This window comes from Medicago sativa, chromosome 8 (assembly GCF_051527215.1).
Source record: "Medicago sativa cultivar Bolivia chromosome 8, Bolivia_mono, whole genome shotgun sequence".
Taxonomy (NCBI): Eukaryota; Viridiplantae; Streptophyta; class Magnoliopsida; order Fabales; family Fabaceae; genus Medicago; species Medicago sativa.
The window spans coordinates 68303234-68321773 of NC_140756.1; the positions used below are offsets into that span (position 1 = coordinate 68303234).

The 18540-nt window shown below is 35.4% G+C and overlaps 3 protein-coding genes across 8 annotated transcripts; 1 reads left to right on the top strand and 2 right to left on the bottom strand.

Moving 5' to 3' along the window:
• The first annotated feature begins 2423 nt into the window (after positions 1-2423).
• On the top strand, positions 2424-4634 carry LOC146900865 (scarecrow-like protein 15). Its single transcript, XM_085737362.1, has one exon. It carries the CDS (start codon positions 2597-2599, stop codon positions 4223-4225), a length of 1629 nt encoding a protein of 542 aa, XP_085593488.1. The 5' UTR covers positions 2424-2596; the 3' UTR covers positions 4226-4634.
• Positions 4635-5796: 1162 nt separating this feature from the next.
• Positions 5797-14461, bottom strand: GBF1 (G-box binding factor 1). 6 transcript variants are annotated; one of them, XM_085737366.1, is made up of 14 exons: positions 14232-14461; positions 13554-13691; positions 12329-12503; positions 9264-9453; positions 9121-9177; positions 8662-8751; positions 8483-8572; positions 8115-8281; positions 7973-8024; positions 7632-7680; positions 7342-7547; positions 7080-7157; positions 6415-6540; positions 5797-6157 (listed from the first exon to the last, which is right to left on the bottom strand). In XM_085737366.1, the coding sequence occupies exons 4-14, from the start codon at positions 9318-9320 to the stop codon at positions 6107-6109; spliced, it is 1023 nt and encodes a 340-aa protein (XP_085593492.1). In that variant the 5' UTR covers positions 9321-9453; positions 12329-12503; positions 13554-13691; positions 14232-14461; the 3' UTR covers positions 5797-6106. The 6 variants fall into 6 exon arrangements, with proteins under 6 accessions (XP_085593492.1, XP_085593490.1, XP_085593491.1 ...); XM_085737364.1 differs by lacking the exons at positions 12329-12503; positions 13554-13691; positions 14232-14461 and adding an exon at positions 10991-11103; XM_085737365.1 differs by lacking the exons at positions 12329-12503; positions 13554-13691; positions 14232-14461 and adding an exon at positions 10365-10980.
• A 2574-nt stretch (positions 14462-17035) lies between these two features.
• On the bottom strand, positions 17036-17614 carry LOC146900867 (uncharacterized). Its single transcript, XM_085736986.1, has 2 exons — positions 17479-17614; positions 17036-17394 (listed from the first exon to the last, which is right to left on the bottom strand). The coding sequence occupies exons 1-2, from the start codon at positions 17612-17614 to the stop codon at positions 17036-17038; spliced, it is 495 nt and encodes a 164-aa protein (XP_085593112.1).
• Between the last annotated feature and the right edge of the window lie 926 nt (positions 17615-18540).

Here is an 18540-nt window from a genome sequence, read left to right on the forward strand (position 1 = left end):
TCATTCAACTGTCTCACCCCCAAACCCCCATCTTCCTTACGTAAACAAACAGAGCTCCAAGCAATCCAGGAAATTTCCCTGTTATCCTCACTCCCTCCCCAAAAAAAAATTTAAAAATAGATTCAATGGAAGAGATTATACCTGACGGAGCTTTGAAAAAGGAAAGGGCATAGACAGGCAGTGCTGACAGGACAGATTTAAGAAGAACCAATCGACCACCGTAAGAAAGGAAACGATTGTGCCATCCCGTCAATCTAGATTTAATGGTATTCAAACCCAGATACATAAACAGAACTTTCCCAACCTTGCAATTCAGTAACGACGCAGCTTCGTTCAACCAAGAATCCGCAATGTTAACACCGACCATCAAACTTTTGTGAAAATTCACCTTTAAACCAGACATACCCGCAAACAAAGACAAAACCGCGCGTAAAGCTCGCACATTGGCCCAACTCTTGACATCAACTAACAACGTGTCGTCTGCGAACTGAAGATGGGAAACCACAGCTGACTTTGCGTTTCCTACCCCATAACCAGTGAATAAATTATTGTCCACCATCGATCTCATCATGACATTTAGCCCCTCAGCCGCCAAAAGAAAAAGAAACGGAGAAAGAGGATCGCTTTGACGTAACCCCCTTTTAAGAGGAAACTCATCTGTAGGACAACCTTTAACTAGAACTGAAGCCGTTGCTGTTGTTACGCGCTCTTTCATCCACTTTCTCCATAACACTGGAAACGACATTTTCCTCATTACCGCATCCAGGTACCCCCAATCCACCGAGTCATAAGCTTTTTCGAAATCAACCTTAAAGAGCATTAATTCCTTTTTTGTTTTTCTTGCCTCATCTACCACCTCATTTGCTATAAGGATGCCATCCAATATCTGTCTACCTTTTACAAATGCCGTCTGAGTCTCGGATATTGTTACGAGAGAAAGGTTGACAAAAAGACAAAAAAAAAATTATATAATAAAAACACAAGAATCTTACGTGGCAGTAACTCTTTCAAATAATAACCACTACTTCCCATGTCAAACATTGATCAAGTATCTTATATTTTCATGCATTATTATCTTTCTTGCATAAAATCATTTGTGACAAATAACATTGCTCATATAATGAAAAATAATTTCTAAAATAATCTCTAAAGAAAATTCTAAAATTTTAAAACACTTCCTATTTCCAAATACACTTTCAGCAAAAGTACCAGTTTACGAAAGTTGATCAAAACCTCTCGCTCTCTTCAATATTGGCAGTATGCCTCAAAACTCAAATTACCAAAAGATGGTAAAAGTCCATATTGAAAAATTGTTTAGTCTTACAAGAAGGGGACTATTTTGGTTGTTTAATTTCTTGTGAAACTAGACTATGTTTCAATTAAAAAGTGTAAAAGTTAAATGATTGGTTTAAAAGTGTGTGTGTCATAATGTCATGTATACATGGTTAAGCATGTCTTCTCCTTTCTTCACTCAGGAGAAAAAAAGACACGACAAAAGTGGCTTCACGTTGAAGTTGAACACAACAACATTGATCAGAAAATTATTAAAGATCATTTTTCTCACATATAATTAGTTTCTTTTCAAATTTTTTTAGCACAAAAGTAAGTTACCAAATTCCTAACCTAAAAAAATTTAAAAATAACACAACCAAATTTTATTAGATGTTATTTATGTTTATATTTTTTATTTGGTTACTAATTAGTTAATTTCTTTTTTACTATTTTCATGTCATGATTTTCATTACCTTTACTATTAATTATTAGTATATTATATAGATGTTGATTTTTTTTTTGAGAGATATATAGATGTTGATGTTATTGACTTAATAAAAATATGTTATTATACATTAGAAAAAAACTAATTGCAACCGATAAAACCAAAACACATGTCCCTGTGAGCATAACTCAGTTGGCAGGGACATGCATTGTTATATGTCAGGGTCAGGGTTCCAACCCCGGACACCCCACCTATTCTCTTTGAAAAAGGTGAATTCTAACTAATTAAATTGCATTTTATTTTAATATATAGAGCAAATAATTCTTTTACTTGAAATCCAATTGAAAATATTTCAGTCTAGTGAAATTGACATCACAGAGAATCGAACCTGAAACTTTGAGGATAAATACACTCCTGGAGCTCAAGTCAATACCACCGGAGCAACCAAGTGGGTTGTTCAAAATTCAGATATTGAAAGAGGTAGTTACAAGTCACATATGGTCTATGTCAATGTGGTTCGAATAAAATTGCCTCCATTAGAAAGAAAAACCCAAAAGAAAACAATGGAAAACACTTTGGTGACTATAATGTGCAAAATAGTGATAGAATAGAACATGCATGGCACCCACCATTCACATGTTTTATCCCTACACATACATGGCATGGCAATAGAGATATTAAAAGCGACCCACAAGACAGCCTTTACATGCACACACGCAAAGATAAAAAGGCAACGATCATGGCAATCAAAAAGCCCCTCTCACTCTCTTCACTTTCACAAACTAAAGCAACGAACGAGAGCAACTCTCATCACAACAAAGGCATTATCATAACAACAACATCTTTTCTTACTTTCTTACCTTTCTACTATAGCCAGCAATGAGAGTTCCTCCTCCTGCGGTTTCCTCATCATCATCATCACCACAACCAAAGCTCACCACCACTCAAAACATCGTCGTTAACGTTCCAACTCCCAACCCGACACCAACCCCAACAACCACCACGTTGTGTTACGAACCACGATCGGTTCTCGAGCTTTGTCGTAGCCCTAGCCCAGAAAAGAAACCAACCCAACAAGAACAAGAACATAATCCAGAAGTGGAACAAGAGGATCATGCTTCCTTGCCAAATTTGGATTGGTGGGATTCCATCATGAAAGATTTAGGTTTACAAGACGACTCTTCAACTCCCATAATACCCCTCTTGAAAAACACCAATAACACCTCAGAAATTTACCCTAACCCTTCTCAAGACCAATTTGATCAAACTCAAGACTTCACTTCTCTCTCAGATATTTACTCTAATAACCAAAACCTGGCTTATAATTACCCTAACACAAACACTAATCTGGATCATTTAGTTAATGATTTCAATAATAACCAACCAAACAACAACACCAATAGCAACTGGGATTTCATCGAAGAGCTTATTCGTGCTGCTGATTGTTTCGATAACAATCATCTTCAACTCGCTCAAGCAATATTAGAGAGGCTGAATCAACGGCTACGAACACCCACCGGTAAACCGCTACACCGAGCCGCGTTTCATTTCAAAGACGCTCTTCAATCTCTTCTCTCCGGTTCAAACCGGACTAATCCACCGCGTCTTTCTTCCATGGTGGAGATTGTTCAAACCATAAGAACCTTCAAGGCCTTTTCTGGAATTTCACCTATTCCAATGTTTTCTATTTTCACAACGAACCAAGCTTTACTCGAAGCTTTGCATGGTTCGTTATACATGCACGTTGTTGATTTTGAAATTGGTCTTGGAATTCAATACGCTTCTCTTATGAAGGAGATTGCTGAAAAAGCTATTAACGGTTCGCCGTTGCTTCGTATTACCGCCGTCGTGCCGGAGGAGTACGCCGTTGAAAGCAGGTTGATTCGTGAGAATCTGAATCAGTTCGCGCATGACCTTGGAATTCGTGTTCAGGTTGATTTTGTGCCGTTGAGGACTTTTGAAACGGTGTCGTTTAAAGCGGTTAGGTTCGTCGACGGTGAGAAGACGGCGATTCTGTTAACGCCGGCGATATTCTGTCGACTTGGTTCCGACGGTACGGCAGCGTTTCTTTCGGATGTGAGGAGGATAACTCCAGGTGTGGTGGTTTTTGTCGACGGTGAGGGATGGACGGAGGCTGCAGCGGCGGCGTCGTTTCGGCGTGGTGTTGTGAATAGTTTGGAGTTTTACTCGATGATGCTGGAGTCGTTGGATGCCTCGGTGGCGGCTGGAGGAGGAGGAGAGTGGGCGAGGAGGATTGAGATGCTTTTGCTCCGGCCGAAGATAATTGCGGCGGTGGAAGCTGCCGGAAGAAGAACGACGCCGTGGAGAGAGGCGTTTTACGGCGCCGGAATGAGGCCGGTGCAGTTGAGTCAGTTCGCGGATTTTCAAGCGGAGTGTTTGCTTGCGAAGGTGCAAATCAGAGGCTTCCACGTGGCGAAACGACAAGCTGAGTTGGTGCTTTTCTGGCATGAGAGGGCCATGGTTGCCACGTCAGCTTGGCGGTGTTAGAAGAAGAAGAAGCATGTAGAAAATCGAAAAACAAAGAAAATAGTATAAGATGTGAAGTTTATCATGAAGTTCACATTAGCAAGAATTGTAATTTTAATTTAACTTTAATTTAGCTTTTTTTTTAATTATGTAAAACTAAAGATATTAAAAGGAAAAAAAAAAAGAGCTGGGAAATGGGAAATACAAAGGCTTGTATTTTTTTCCAGATCATTTTGTTTTTGTGTAAAATAGGTGATAAATTAGGGGGAGGGGTGTGTCTATCTAATTTGTTAGAGAAGAAAAAAGAGTTATGTAAGGTGTATTTTGCTGTAAAAGTGAGAGATTAAATAGCTCAATACCTTGTAATTTAATTGACCCCGCTGGTATTTTGAATTTAAGTGTTTGGGAAAATAAAAAATGGTTCTATAAATTTGTCTGTAAGGTGTTTTTTTTTTTTACTACAAAATTGATAGGTTACAACTTAAAACCATAAGTTGTATGCCAAGTGGTTCAGCTATGATGATATTGTGTGGAATTTTGAATTTGAATCCGAGTAATCAGATTTTTCCTTTTTCGTATGTTTTTATTCGAGTATGTGTTTACAACTAGGCCATTAACAAAATTAAAAAAAGAACAATTTAAAACCATATGTTATATATTTATTCGAAAAGAAACCTATGTTATGTAGACATATTCAGAATGGAATATCAGCTTATTCAGTTTATAATCCACTTGGCTAATGATGTTTTCCTTTTTCTCAATTTTGATACTTGTATGCAATATGCTCTCAAACCCAACTGCCAGGGTAGTTGGTTACACGTGACATGATCAAATGAAGATCTATATATTTCTAATTTCTAAAGAACATTCCTTGGCCCATCAGGTGTGTACTTACTTAGGCATCGGCAAAATTGAAAGAAAAAGAAACAGCACCAACAATTTGTAGTAGTAGCTTGATAGTTCTATGTTTTCTGATTATGCAAGCAGCATCACTTCATTATTTGGTCACTCCTCAACCGATGTGTATGAATAAGCATATATTTAAAAACGTCAAACTTTTAAATGGATCTCAAAAGCATATATTAAAAAACATCAAGCTTTTAAATGGATCTCAATTACAAAGTGTAAATTTTTTGCTATTTTAGCTATTTGAATGAATAAAATATCTTATCTTTGAGAAAATATGATATCCGAACGTGTAAATGGATGTAAAAAGAAAAAAAAATTGCCTTAGATTAATTTGAAAAGCTGTATCATCACAAAACTGTGGAAATTGTAACAAAAAAAAAAAAACAAAACTATGGAAACTAAATACCCACCACAAACTTCTCAAATATCCATGAACAAATGTGAAACTTAAAAACTGACTTCATAAAAACTCAGTGAGGTATACCCTACTTGATCAACAAATAGAATGAAAAAATGATTCCAAAATCTACACAAAGGATATGTTTGAATTGGTAATATATGATAGAATGAAATAATATAGTAAGTTTTTTTAAATAAAAAACAAAAAGAACTTATCCTATTTTATTCCATTCCACCCTATACAATCAATCCAAACATGCCCTAAGGTAGTGAAAATCGAAAAATTGGAAAGTTGAAGCTAGATTCTCAATATCATTTGCAAAACTAAATAGAAGTGCTTCAGTGGCCTACATATTCTATTCTCCAGCATAGGTACAAATTATAACAAATTAAGTGTAAATTATAAGGGCAATTACAGTTGAAGATTAATGGTATAAAATTAGTAAAACAATGAAAAAAACATTATATCCTATTCTCAATTAAGAGACCAGTCCACTGTTTTGAAAAGTCCAGCTTGCAGAACTGTCTTAATTAAAGAGTCAATCAATTTTTGCTATTGCCACCAAAGCCGACACCGAGGAACTGTTGTTTGTTTCATTCAAGGTTAGCAACTACTTCAGGCCCACACAACCGTTCCAACTCTTCCTGTTTACATGACACCGACACCTCAGATTGTGAGTTGTAATATATATATGACAACAGCCTATATAGCACCGACACCTCAGATTGAATGTGTTCGGTGTGTCTGGTATCTAACAAGACACCGACACATGAGGTGAGTGGTAACATTCAATTATTTCATTGTATCAAATTATCACCAGTGCCGATGTGTGAGTGACATGTCCGTGTCGGTGCTTTGTAGACAACCAGTAAATTTAAGGCAGAATGGTAGAGAAACATACCTTAATAGAATCGTTTTCAGATGTAAGCTTCTCACACTCTTCAGAAAGTTTTTGAAGCTCTTCTCTGAGAGTTCGATTCTCACCTCCCAGCGCCTCCACCCTCTTTTGTAGCTCTTCACACTCAGCCTAGTTGGTACAAGAAATGCAAAACACATTAGTAAAATGGTTGTATCAACGAAGAAAACACAACTTTTTTCAACTAAGTAATGTTGACTACATAGTTTAGGTGTCAAATAACCTCAGGATTATAAATTTTGTCTAATTACAGACCATTTAAATCTAAAGCTTTATTTAAAAGTTTGACCTAGTTTCCTGTTGGACAACTACAGGGGAAACTGGTTGCGATTTGATCAACCCAGATCCTCTATGGGCTATTGCCATCTAACTAGTCCAACCAAACCTCAGTTGTTGGATCAATGTTGCAGTTCGATACAACTACTGGGATTTTCCTGGTCCAGTTGGATGGCTATACATGATCTGGGTTGCTATCGGATCTACTCTCCTTATTAGGTCTTTTATATCTTTTTTACATATTCCTAAACAACATAAAAAAATATATTTGAATAATATAACTCATACTTGGCGAAAATTAAAGTAATTAATGAACCACTAACTTGGCTCAGTGTTATCCTCAAGGGAGAACCAAGTATATTTCCAAAGCTTACCTGCTTGCGTAGTCTTGACCGCCTAGCTGACTCTCGATTAGACTGTTTTCTCTTCTGTCTTTTCAACTCACGATCATCCTATCAAGATCAGACACATTAGGATGTTGAAGGAAGTTATACAAAGGTAAGGAAAAGCAAATTATATAAACAAAAATAAAATATTTTTTCAGATCAATTGCCATATAAACACAAAGATCGAAAATGTTGACCGAGCAATACGAGAACAGAACATTTTTTACAAAAACAACTATGTGAACCATACTTGTTGCATCCACTGTTCACCAAGTGCACCAGCTCCAGGGGCACCAGGTTGATTGTGTCTCATTTTGGCGGCTTCAGCACCAGCAGAAGATGCATTCCATAAGTCCATTCCAATATTAAGATTAGTTGCAGGCATCGAGACAACAGGATTTCCAGGAACAGATGACTGAGAAATGGGTCCAGTAGTATTGTTCTGCGCGTTGGCTCCTGAAGTTCATGGAAACACTAACCTGTTTCAGCAACCGCGAAAAAAAAAAAGATACTTACGATTACAGGTGAGGTGATACATACCATCAACAAGCATGAGGTCAAAGCTTCCCTTCTTGTTTCTAGCTGATTCCTACCAAGATAGAAGTCATTAGACCAAAAATACATACAGAAAACTGGTCGATATGTTTGTAATTTGATCAATTCAATTTAGACTTTTGTTGTGAAAAAAAAAAAGACATACTCATATTGAAGGTGTGTCCAGTGTATGACAAGTGTCGCCTCACGACACCGACAAATGCATTTACATTCAATTACACAATTTTTTTCTCAAATTATTACCGGTGTGGATGTGTCTGTGTTTCAGGTTGTTATTTACTAAAAGCAAATGAGAGCACATGTAACGATGGTAATCTGTCATATACCTGTTGGTTTTCATCGCTAGCATTAGATGAACCCTCTGAACCACTGTCACCACTGTTTAAGGATATAAAATTCATATTAAGAATGAAAATTGAAGAGGAAAAATCTCAAAACGATCTCAAATAAACAAGAGGTTTGCCAAACCTATGTGAAAAGCCATCATTGCCTGAACCTGATCCTGCCTTTCCACTCTCTCCTGCTTTGGCACTTGTATTTGCAGAAGTGCCCTTCGGTTTTTTAGATGAATCCTTATCCTTTCCATCAGGTCCCTTCCCTTCAAACTCTGTGGTTTGGTGCATAGCACTTGGAGTCTAGCAAAATGATAAAAATAAGGAAACTAAACGAACAAAAGAAAACAAGTATTACGAATTATATGCCAAATTTTGATAAACGTGGCAAAAAAGTTGCCTGGAAAAATGTTAATACATCATGTATAAGCAGATGGAAAAATCATATTTTTCTGCCGAGACATAGACACAGTGTACACATTAGAGGATGAAAAAGTGACTAACCACTACCATGCTAGGATGAGCATACATATTCCCAGGAGGGTACATTGCAGGATACGGAACTGGAGTCCCGTATGGCGCCATCATAGGATGCTGAAGAAATCAACAAAATTGTGCATGAGAAGATTATCCGACATAGAGTATAATAATTGCATACATCCTAAATGATGGACAACATTTACCTGGCCTCCCCACATATAAGGATGCGGAGTTGGTGAAGCAACAGTTGAGGCATAATAGGGAGGTGGAGCGGCTCCCGGATTATAGTAGGCCTAAATAAGAAGCTAGTCATCAGTTACATAATAGGGACTGTTTGCATTGACTTATTTGAGCTTGACTACAGACATAAGCACTTGTGTGACTGTTTGGGAGAGGTTATAGAAGCAGTAAGCCATGTTCAGCTTATTTTTATAAGCTCTCCGGAATAGCTTATAAAAATAGCTTTAAGTTTATATGAAAACAGTTTGACTTTATTTTATCTTTCATTATAGAAATAGCTTATTTATAGACACTTGTATGATAAGTGCTTATGCTAGAAACACTAATTATGCTGTTTATCCAAACAGGATTATAATTTGTCTGCAGAAGTGCTTAGAAGTAAAAGAGAGTGATGAAAAAATATCTATCATATGTTCCATTACCTGCATGGAGGTTGACCAATCTGGATATGATGGTTGTACCGTTGGTGTTGGTACTTCCTGTTAGTGCAAACCGAAATGATAAGGAAATATATATGAGGGAGAACAAGCAGAAGAAAATCGTATACGAGGATATTAGTAAGCACCTGAGTTGATGAAGATGTTTTAGAAGGCTTAGTTGTGCTATCCTCCTTAGTCCCCATAAAAATCAGCTTAGAAACACTGCCCTTTCGGTGCACCAAACAAAAAGACCGATGATCAAGTATTGATATCTATGGAGGTTGTCTTAAGATCAACTTGAACAGCTACTCAGTGTAAGAAATCACGTACGGAATACTGAAATGCAAATCACGAGTCATTATAAACACTCAAATCAAATAGCAGCAACTATCAAATCTAATGCAAAATTATAAACTAAATGGTTCTTTGATACATAATCTTTTAACTACAAATTTTGTAGAGGAAGCACAATTTCACAACTCAAGAAACAAATCTTACTAATTTTGATTATAGTCCAAAATCGACTTCAAATACCGAGTCGTTAACGTATAATTGTACTTTAACTAATTGACGAATGACGAGAGACAGTGTGCTCAACCTTAACCATAAGATATATCCTCCTATTCAATACAAAGGATGATTTCCATTCATCTCCGACTAAAGGAAGACAAATAACAAATAACAATATTCAAATTTTTGTCAGAGTTATAAATGTCAATAAGCATTCTTCTGTTATGCATTGCATGCAACAATGGGTGTTTATATTATCATAAACTCAAACGTGCAATTTCATTGATGAGAATCTCGAATTCTAATATACCATTTTTTGAGTTTAATATGCCATAATTAATTGTTTATTGTGTTTTGGGTCAACCCGGGAGTTGACCTGGTGGTGTGGGCTTGAGACCTCAGAGTGTGCTCCTCTTTAGGTCTCAGGTTCAATTACTCCCGGTGCTAACAATTTTGATGTTGGGCCAGTCCACACAGAGACTTGCTCTAGCTTCAATTGGGCCCGCCGCTAGTGGACGGTGAGACGGGTCCCCAGAATAGTTGGTACTTGTGCCGGATACCAAGTTTCCAAACGAAAAATAATTGTTTTGGGTCAATTTGAATATAACCTATACAATTAGGGTTCTTTTCTTAGGTAGTTTATACCATGCCATCAACTACTAATCTTGTCATCATACTAATATCCTACTAACTTTTTGAAAGTACAAATAGAAAATATATGAAGATTTTCTTCTCACCATATAATTAATTAATTGTATCAGTCCCCTTATTTTTCTCTTCAATACACCTAAAAAATCACAGCAAATTTTTTTCCTTTGCGTGTAAGTTTATTATATTATCCACAGAAGATGCTAAGTTTCTATTGTACTATTTGTTATCTCCTTTCCTCTTTTAGATCAATGAACCAAACAAACCCAAAACCTACTTCAACCAAATACCATATCAAAATCTTGGTAAAATAGAACCTAAGCAAGTATAATTAAGCACTAGCAATTCCTCCTCCAATTAATTTTCTTTTTTGATTAAGAGAATGCCACAACAACACCCCCAAAAGCCAAAAAAATAATAATTACTTTACTCAAAAGCCATAATCAGAAACTTAAATAAACTAAAAATTCTGTATTAATTTTATAGTAATTCATTTAACTATTATCTTTCCTTTTCTAGCAAACAAATAAAGAAAATTGACTAAGGGACCCAAATATATGAAAAAAGAAAAATAAAAGAATGAAGCATTGGTGTATACACCCTAAAAAGGTATATGTAAAAAGAGAAATACTAATACTAATTAAGCATATGATAAGGTCCAAAAATGGATCTTGCAGAAATTGGTATTAAGAGAAGAGAGAAAATAGGGACTGACCTGTTTTCATGGCGTTAAGAAAAAAGGATGAGGTGGAAGTCCAAGTGGGATGAGACAAACAAAGTCTAAAACACAACACACACTCTTTCTTAGCTTTGGTTTTGGTTTGTTGTACTACTTGTGTTGTTTGTTTTCTAGTGGTATTAGTAGCTACCTAAATTCAGACCAAACACTTCTTGTTTTTGTGTTTAAGGTAAAAATATAATTTAATACGGTAATACTAAATAGTAAGCAGTAAATGTTTGTGAGTATTTTTTTTTTCTACAACCCTTGTGGATTTTGTGTTGTGTTGAGTATTTATTTATGTGGTTGAAAATTTGAGAGTTGAAAGTTTTGAAAGCAAGTATAGGAGTGAGAGTGAAGGAAAGAAAAAGTGGGAGGGTTATAGAGAGAGAGGGAGTGTGAGTTGGATTGGGTTTAGGGATTGTGGGGTGACACGTGCGAAGAAGAGGGTTACAGCTGTGGGCTGTCCATGTCTCACTGGATTAGGTTTGGGACAATTTATTATGTTACAAGATGACTCATCTGACAACTATGTGCTTTTCTGGATAACATTATTTAATTTTTTTTTTCATACCAAATTTTATATTTTTATTTAATAAAATTAATTATTTTTTAATAAACGAAAACATTAAATAACCATTTAAACTCACTCATACATTCAAATTGAGAAGACGCATCATTTTCCGAAAAATTTCAAAAATGATTCCGCTCTTTTTTGAAAATGCATCATTTTTAACTAACATTTTAATTTTATCTCCTCTTCAAAAGTCTCTCATCAAAATGAACGCATATTTTAAAAAATGAGAACACAATATAAACAAAGCCTCATTTTGTTGTTTATCAAGAATTACAAATTTTGACTTATCATTCTTCAAGAGTTCTTCCTTCCTTGACATTAAGTATATAATTCATATATATCATCGTCAAGGTACGAAAATATCCCAAATTCATTTTCGAATAAAGAATTGTTTGTGGAATTATTATAAGTTTGACTAAAGTATTCTCTTGTACACCAAAAAAAAAAAATTCAGAAAATAATCCTTCGGGATAAAGAATTTATTTTGGGAGATAATTTTTAGCTAGATATTTTTATACAGACAAACATGTAATAAGAAAGTATACCGCGTACACGCCAAAAAAAATAGTATACCATGTATCTAGGAGATTCGTTTAGATTTTAACTCAATCACACCGTATTGGTAATTGATAGTGGAATTATATATTAACACTAAGAATGCATGACTAAACATTAGATTAATCAACACTACCAAAACAAACATTAAATTAATCAAAGAAATCAAATTAAAAGGAAAAAAAAAAAAAACTAATACTAACCATTCTTTATAGAAGATGGAATGAGGCCATATTTTTCCAATTAATGTGTCAATGATTAGCATTCATATATGATCTGCTCGAACTTGAAATCTATGGTCTGTGAAAGGTGGTGAGGACTTTGAGTTGACGGTCTTTAATCAACACATACATTATTCTATGAGGGAAAATGATGTACCTGCAAACACTTCAACGATCAAGTCAGAATGCGACATATATGCGAGATATTTATGGTATAAAATTATGTATCTGGGAAAAAGCTATGGGTTAGCCTTTATAGTGGGGAACTAGGGTTTCTATCCCTTGAAGTTTTACCTATAGCGTTGTCCTTAGTGGGATTCAATAGATTTAGGATACGTCTGAAGCATGACTCGTCTGTGCATTTTGCGAGGATGGGCAACTCAGTCTACGAGGGAAATGGGCCTTGTCCAAGCCCGAAACAAAATCTTGTCCCTTCTTGTGTTTATCTAAAATAAATACATCTCCCTATAAATATGATTATTTTTCCATCTTATACACTCATTTTCAAAATGGCTAATAATGGTGCTTATGTCCCTCTCATATGCCCACATTGCTATAAACAATTTAGCTCTAAAGAAGAGTTTGAACATCATCATTGTAAAGCATTGAATTACATATTACAAATGAAATCAATAAGAAAAAAGTTGTTGAACCGATTCAACTAACATATGAATTTTCATTTTCATCAAACTATGAGGGGATGGTGATGGGGTTAGCCCCATCACCACCATATGCCCGTCAACTTAAGTCGTTATCACCATAAATTTCCCCCCACAAAACAACTTTCAACATATACCGTTGCATTTAGTCCCACCACCACCATCAACTTCCAAGGTTAAATTTCACGAGACCATGAAATTTATATCCTTCATGGATATACCTATTAGATCCATCCCAACTTGACTTTGAGAATAACACACTCTAAGGTCTCAAACCAACAATACTATGCCAATTCAAATGAGTAAATCATTGATTTCGTAATTGTTTAAGTGTTGCAACAATTTTCCTCATAATAGCAACTTTCTAACATTGAATCCATAACCTAATCTAAAAATCTAATTGCACATTAAAAGAAAAGATAGGGAAGAGGAAAAGAGATAGGAATGGTGGTAGATGATGCCAATGAAAGAGTAGGAGTCTCTCTTATGATATGAGACAGTTCATCCGTGTTGCAGTCATTGGTGTCTCGAGACTGAACTTCACGTACCATGGCATTTGTGTAGAAGCTTTGCAAGAGTTTGAGTGATTTAAGTGAATTCTGGTCTAAGCTTGGGATCTTCTTCCAACAGGACTGCAACAAGGGAAGTAAATCTTTTGGAAAATCATTCACACTTGGTCTTATGTTCTGCAACCATCAGTGAAATTTCTTAATATATATTATATAACACAACAATAATGTTTGTGGTCACAATCATAAATTTAAATCATTTAGGCACACACCGACAAAAGTACATATTATTTATGTATTTCAATATTAATAAAAAATAATTATTTTCAATCTTTTTTCATTTGTTTTTTTTTTTTTTTGAGAGAATCTTTTTTCATTTGTGTTAAATCTAAATTATTGCTTGTGTGAAAATGTATTTGTATTTGAGGGGTAAAACTGTATTTAAGCTTATTTATGAGGAACTGATTCATAAAAAATATCATATTTATTATATCTAACGACGTAAAATTAGAAATAAAAAATTATGTCAATTAATATGCTAGAATCAGCGCTATTTTGCAGTTAGATAAGCACGTTTAGAAAATCTTATCACTAAAGAAAATATAATAAAAAATTGAAGAATGGTGATAACTGATACGTACTAAAATTGAAACTATAGCAAATTATACTAAAATGGAAAGAACAAGGTTGAAAGCAACATCCATATGACATACTAACCGCACTCAATATGCTGCACTAAATCCATCCCTTTCTTTAAATGGAATTTGATTTTTTGTCAACCTCCACAAAAGAATGATGCAAAATGAAATACTTATGTTAAGCTCATTTTGCAGTTTATTGGAGCATCTGTGGTGGAACCATCAATGTTGATAATCACGGAACTTTTGGAAGCTAGCTAGTTCACTTTAGAAACACTTGTCTTTATCTAAGTTTTGCTTTTGATATTTCTCAAGCAATGGAATATTTACATGCAAATGGCATAATTCACCGTGATCTAAAGCCATGTAATGAATTTTTTATTCGTATATTGTTTAGTTTTAATGTTTCCCATTCATGCATTTTTATTTATTTGATTTTTTGTTTACTAGGAGATAAAATGTACATTTTGTTAAAAATTGGGACGGTTCACAATTTAGTCAAGTTTTTAAAAGTATGTATAGCTTAAATATTTTCTTACTCAGTAATTTAAAATATGCACTGAATTGTGAATCACCCTAGTTAGTTTAATCAGAGTTACATCACATCTTTTACTTGCAAAAATATCCATGACATGGTCATATAAAGATGTTATACTACACCTAGGCCTTGTCAACCCCTACAAAACTAACGTAAAACTATAGACATCTGCTTTGTGATCATAGTATTTCATTTCTCCCTTTGAAAGTGGTTACTTGCTAAATAACTAGTGGAACAAATATAAAAGAAGCATTAGACATTTATATATAACATATTTTTGTGGAAACTTTTAGCAGTATGATTAATAAGTGCAAGCATATGCTACACACAGATTTGAATAGACAAATATGTATAAAGAAGAATGATTTAATTTATATACGTTGTCGGTGTAAAGTCTTTTTACTTCCCTCCATCCCAACTATAATTAGGGATGGAAGGATGTAAAAAATCTTTACGCCGACAATGTATATAAATTAAATCATTCTTCTTTATACATATTTGTCTATTCAAATGTGTGTGTAGCATATGCTTGCACCTATAATCAAACTGCTAAAAGTTTCTATGTGATATATGAATGTCTAATGCTTCTTTTTATATTTGTTCCACTAGTTATTTAGCAAGGAACCACCTTCAAAGGGAAAAAGATATCCTATGATCATAAGGCAGACGTGTATAGTTTTGCTTTAGTTTTGTGGGGGTTGACAAGGCCTAAGTGTAGTATAACATCTGTATATGACAATGTCATGAATACTTTTGTACGTGAAAGAGGTAATGTAACTCTGATTAAATTAATTAGGGTGATTCTCAATTCAGTGCAGATTTTAAATTACTGAGTAAGAAAATATTTGAGCTATATAGACTTTTAAAAACTTAACTGAATTGGGAACCCTCCGTATTTTTAACAAAATGAACATTTTATCTCCTAGTAGACAAAAAGTCAAATAAAATAAAAATGCATGAATGGTAAACATCAAAATGAAACAATATACTAATAAAAAAAATTATTACCTGGCTTTAAATCACGGTGAATGATGTCATTTGCATGTAAATACTCCATAGCTTGAGAAATATCAAAAGCAAACCTTATAGATTGTTTCAATTCTAGAGTCCTTATAGACATTGGAATGAGGCCACATTTCTCCAACGAATTCTTCAATGATTAGTTTATTGGTGTCCACAAGCAAGTTTGGATCGATATTGAAGACAAATTTGTCGTCTTTAGCGGCGCTACCATCGTGGCTAGCACTATGTTCACTATCATCAGAATGTAACTATCCAGATTGAGCTGTAAAATGAGTTCAGGGTTTGAGAGCGACAAGAGTGGACGTCTTTAGCTGCAGGTGCAAATCCTGTTGTGTTGGATATAACAAAATATAGCAAAATCAATTTGAGAGATTAACCAATATCAATATGGAAGAAATCTGAATTTTGGGTGAGGAATAAATGATATTAGTAAAAACAATCAAAGTGTGAAACTTATTTGCAGTACATTAGTATCAATTATGTGAAACGTAAAATTGCACGAAATCAAAAGGCGAAAAATAGAGCATGACGATCTGAATATGAAAAACAAATAACACGATCAAAGAAGAAAAAAATTGAAAACTAAAACACCATGATCAGTAAAAAAATCATCGTAGACAAGCTCTGCTACCAATCAATAAAATTTATAAACTAAATAGATACAATTTTTTATCCTAAATTGAAATATGAACAAATCATTAGATATGATCATATTGATTACAGGTTTTGGATTACCTGAATATGCATATGGCAATGATTCAATGGCAATCTCCCCTTTTGATATTTTGTAGTCTTTTCTTCAATGGTCTTCAATGGAAGGGAATGAGATGGAATATGAGTATCTTATGAAACGTGAGCGGCTAGGGTTCTCAAAACAAGGGTAAAATATAGCGAAGTGTCTTTTGTCTTAGTGATAATGTTGTCCTTTTATAGGACAACTTTTGGGCTTTTCTCTTTCCTTACCTTTTGGGCCACCTTTATCCTTTTGTCATCTAGCGATTTAGGCCCAATTTTCACCAATACTGATAGATGGAATATTTCCTTTTTAATACTCTACAAGTATAAGGCTTCCCTTGGCATTTTTAAGGTTGATTTCTAGGTACCACTCTAAGCCTCCTATGTTCCCTTCACCGATTTGTGAGAGAAATTCTTGCAAAAAAACTTTGAAAATTGTTGTTCACACATGTGTTTAAGCTGAAACACACTAGTAAAAGACCAAAATGCCCTTCGGCAGTTAACTGCCGCTAGTTTCAATTTCCTCGGCAGTTAACTGCCGTCGGTTTCCTTTTCCTCGGCAGTTAACTGCCGATGCGTCCTGAAGCCTATGAATTGGCAGAAGCTGAAGCTTCTGGACATGTTAAGTGTTTTAAACACAAACCTGCTCGGATGTGTTTTGACACATAATTCTGCCTGAATCGCAAAATCATAGGGTGAGACACCCTAGTGTACCATAGTATATAGCCATCCTTCATCTGCCATGTCGCCTCTCCTGTTAGCTCACCCCAATCGGGCTCCTTAATTGTGTGAGTACGAAAGTCAATGAAAGTCTGCACAATCTGATTCGGTCGCAGCTCAACAACATTCGTCAGATGTCTAGGGACGTTCTGGACGTATCCGTACTGCCGCCTAACTCTCTCAAGCAAGTGACAATACACCTTCTCAACACCGCACATAACCAAGCCTGAATACCATAAAATCTCCTCAAAACCCTAGATCTCCCTGTGCTCTTCGTACGACCTCCAAGTAACGTCATCAAACTGCAAACGATCAAGTAATGCGCGATACATCACCCCCTCTCCATAACCCTTCTGTAACGCCCATTTCGCCGCAACCGAATAGTTTTCTATATAGTTGGGATTTGGATTAACACTGTAAAGGCCAGGAAAATGGGCCAAAACCATTAATGAACGAACCAAACAAATCACATTTATAAGTTAGTACGCAGGAAGAAAAAAACAAAAAAATGAAGTTAAGGTTCAAATGTGACAATTTCTTACAGTGTGTAGTGTCACGCTTCTCCCAAGAGCTCCGCTTACAGGCAAAGAGACCTTAGATAGATAATGGTATAGGTATGCCAATGTCATCCCTCCCCAAGAATAATTATGCATCCCCGCGTATCCGTCCTCCATGGTCGTCAGATAGACCAACTCGATGTGTTTGTTGCTTTTATCACCAAACAACAAGCATCCAACCAAGTACAAGAGGTAGGACTTCACACAAGCAATCCTAACCCTTTCCAGCTCATGTGGATCCCCTGGATTCTCTAGATCCGACAATCTAGTAGCAGCATCGAGGTAGCCCTCATAATACTCCCTCAGCGCCTTATAACTAATGTAACCACAATACTCTTCATTGCAATTTTTCACTGCCTCCGCCTGTGTCACACCTAAGTGTCTCACCATCAGATCCACTCCATCAGCCCGAGACATCTTCTTTGGATGGCTCAACATTCGTCCTTCAATCAAAACATGCATCAGACATGCGACATCATCCAGAGTAACGATCATCTGCCCCAAGGGCATGTGAAAACTGTTGGTCTCGGTATGCCACCTCTCGCATAAAATCATCAGCAAAGCATGAGGCACTATGGCGTAGCCCGTGTAAACCAAATCATGTAGCCCGCTCGCCCTAAGCGGACCCCAAAACCATTCTTGATTATCGTGTGGACGTCGGAGATCCAAAATCTTAGCCCCATGATTAATGGCTTTTACTTTAAGCTTTTTACGAATCTAAAATAATAATAAAAAACCATATTTTAAACAACATAAACATTGTAAACATTTAAATAAAAAAATTACAAATTAAGACATTTAAAAATAAAAATCAG

What these genes read in the sequence shown, in the direction of transcription:
- LOC146900865 (XM_085737362.1), top strand. Translation starts at nt 2,597, where the DNA reads ATGAGAGTTCCTCCTCCTGCGGTTTCCTCATCATCATCATCACCACAA.
- LOC146900867 (XM_085736986.1), bottom strand. Translation starts at nt 17,614, where the DNA reads ATGGTTTTGGCCCATTTTCCTGGCCTTTACAGTGTTAATCCAAATCCC. An exon ending in GTATCGCGCATTACTTGATC is followed by an intron (nt 17,395 to 17,478) that starts GTTTGCAGTTTG and finishes TATGGTATTCAG; the next exon opens with GCTTGGTTATGTGCGGTGTT.
- GBF1 (XM_085737366.1), bottom strand. Translation starts at nt 9,320, where the DNA reads ATGGGGACTAAGGAGGATAGCACAACTAAGCCTTCTAAAACATCTTCA. An exon ending in AAACATCTTCATCAACTCAG is followed by an intron (nt 9,178 to 9,263) that starts GTGCTTACTAAT and finishes TTGCACTAACAG; the next exon opens with GAAGTACCAACACCAACGGT. An exon ending in ATTGGTCAACCTCCATGCAG is followed by an intron (nt 8,752 to 9,120) that starts GTAATGGAACAT and finishes CTTCTTATTTAG; the next exon opens with GCCTACTATAATCCGGGAGC.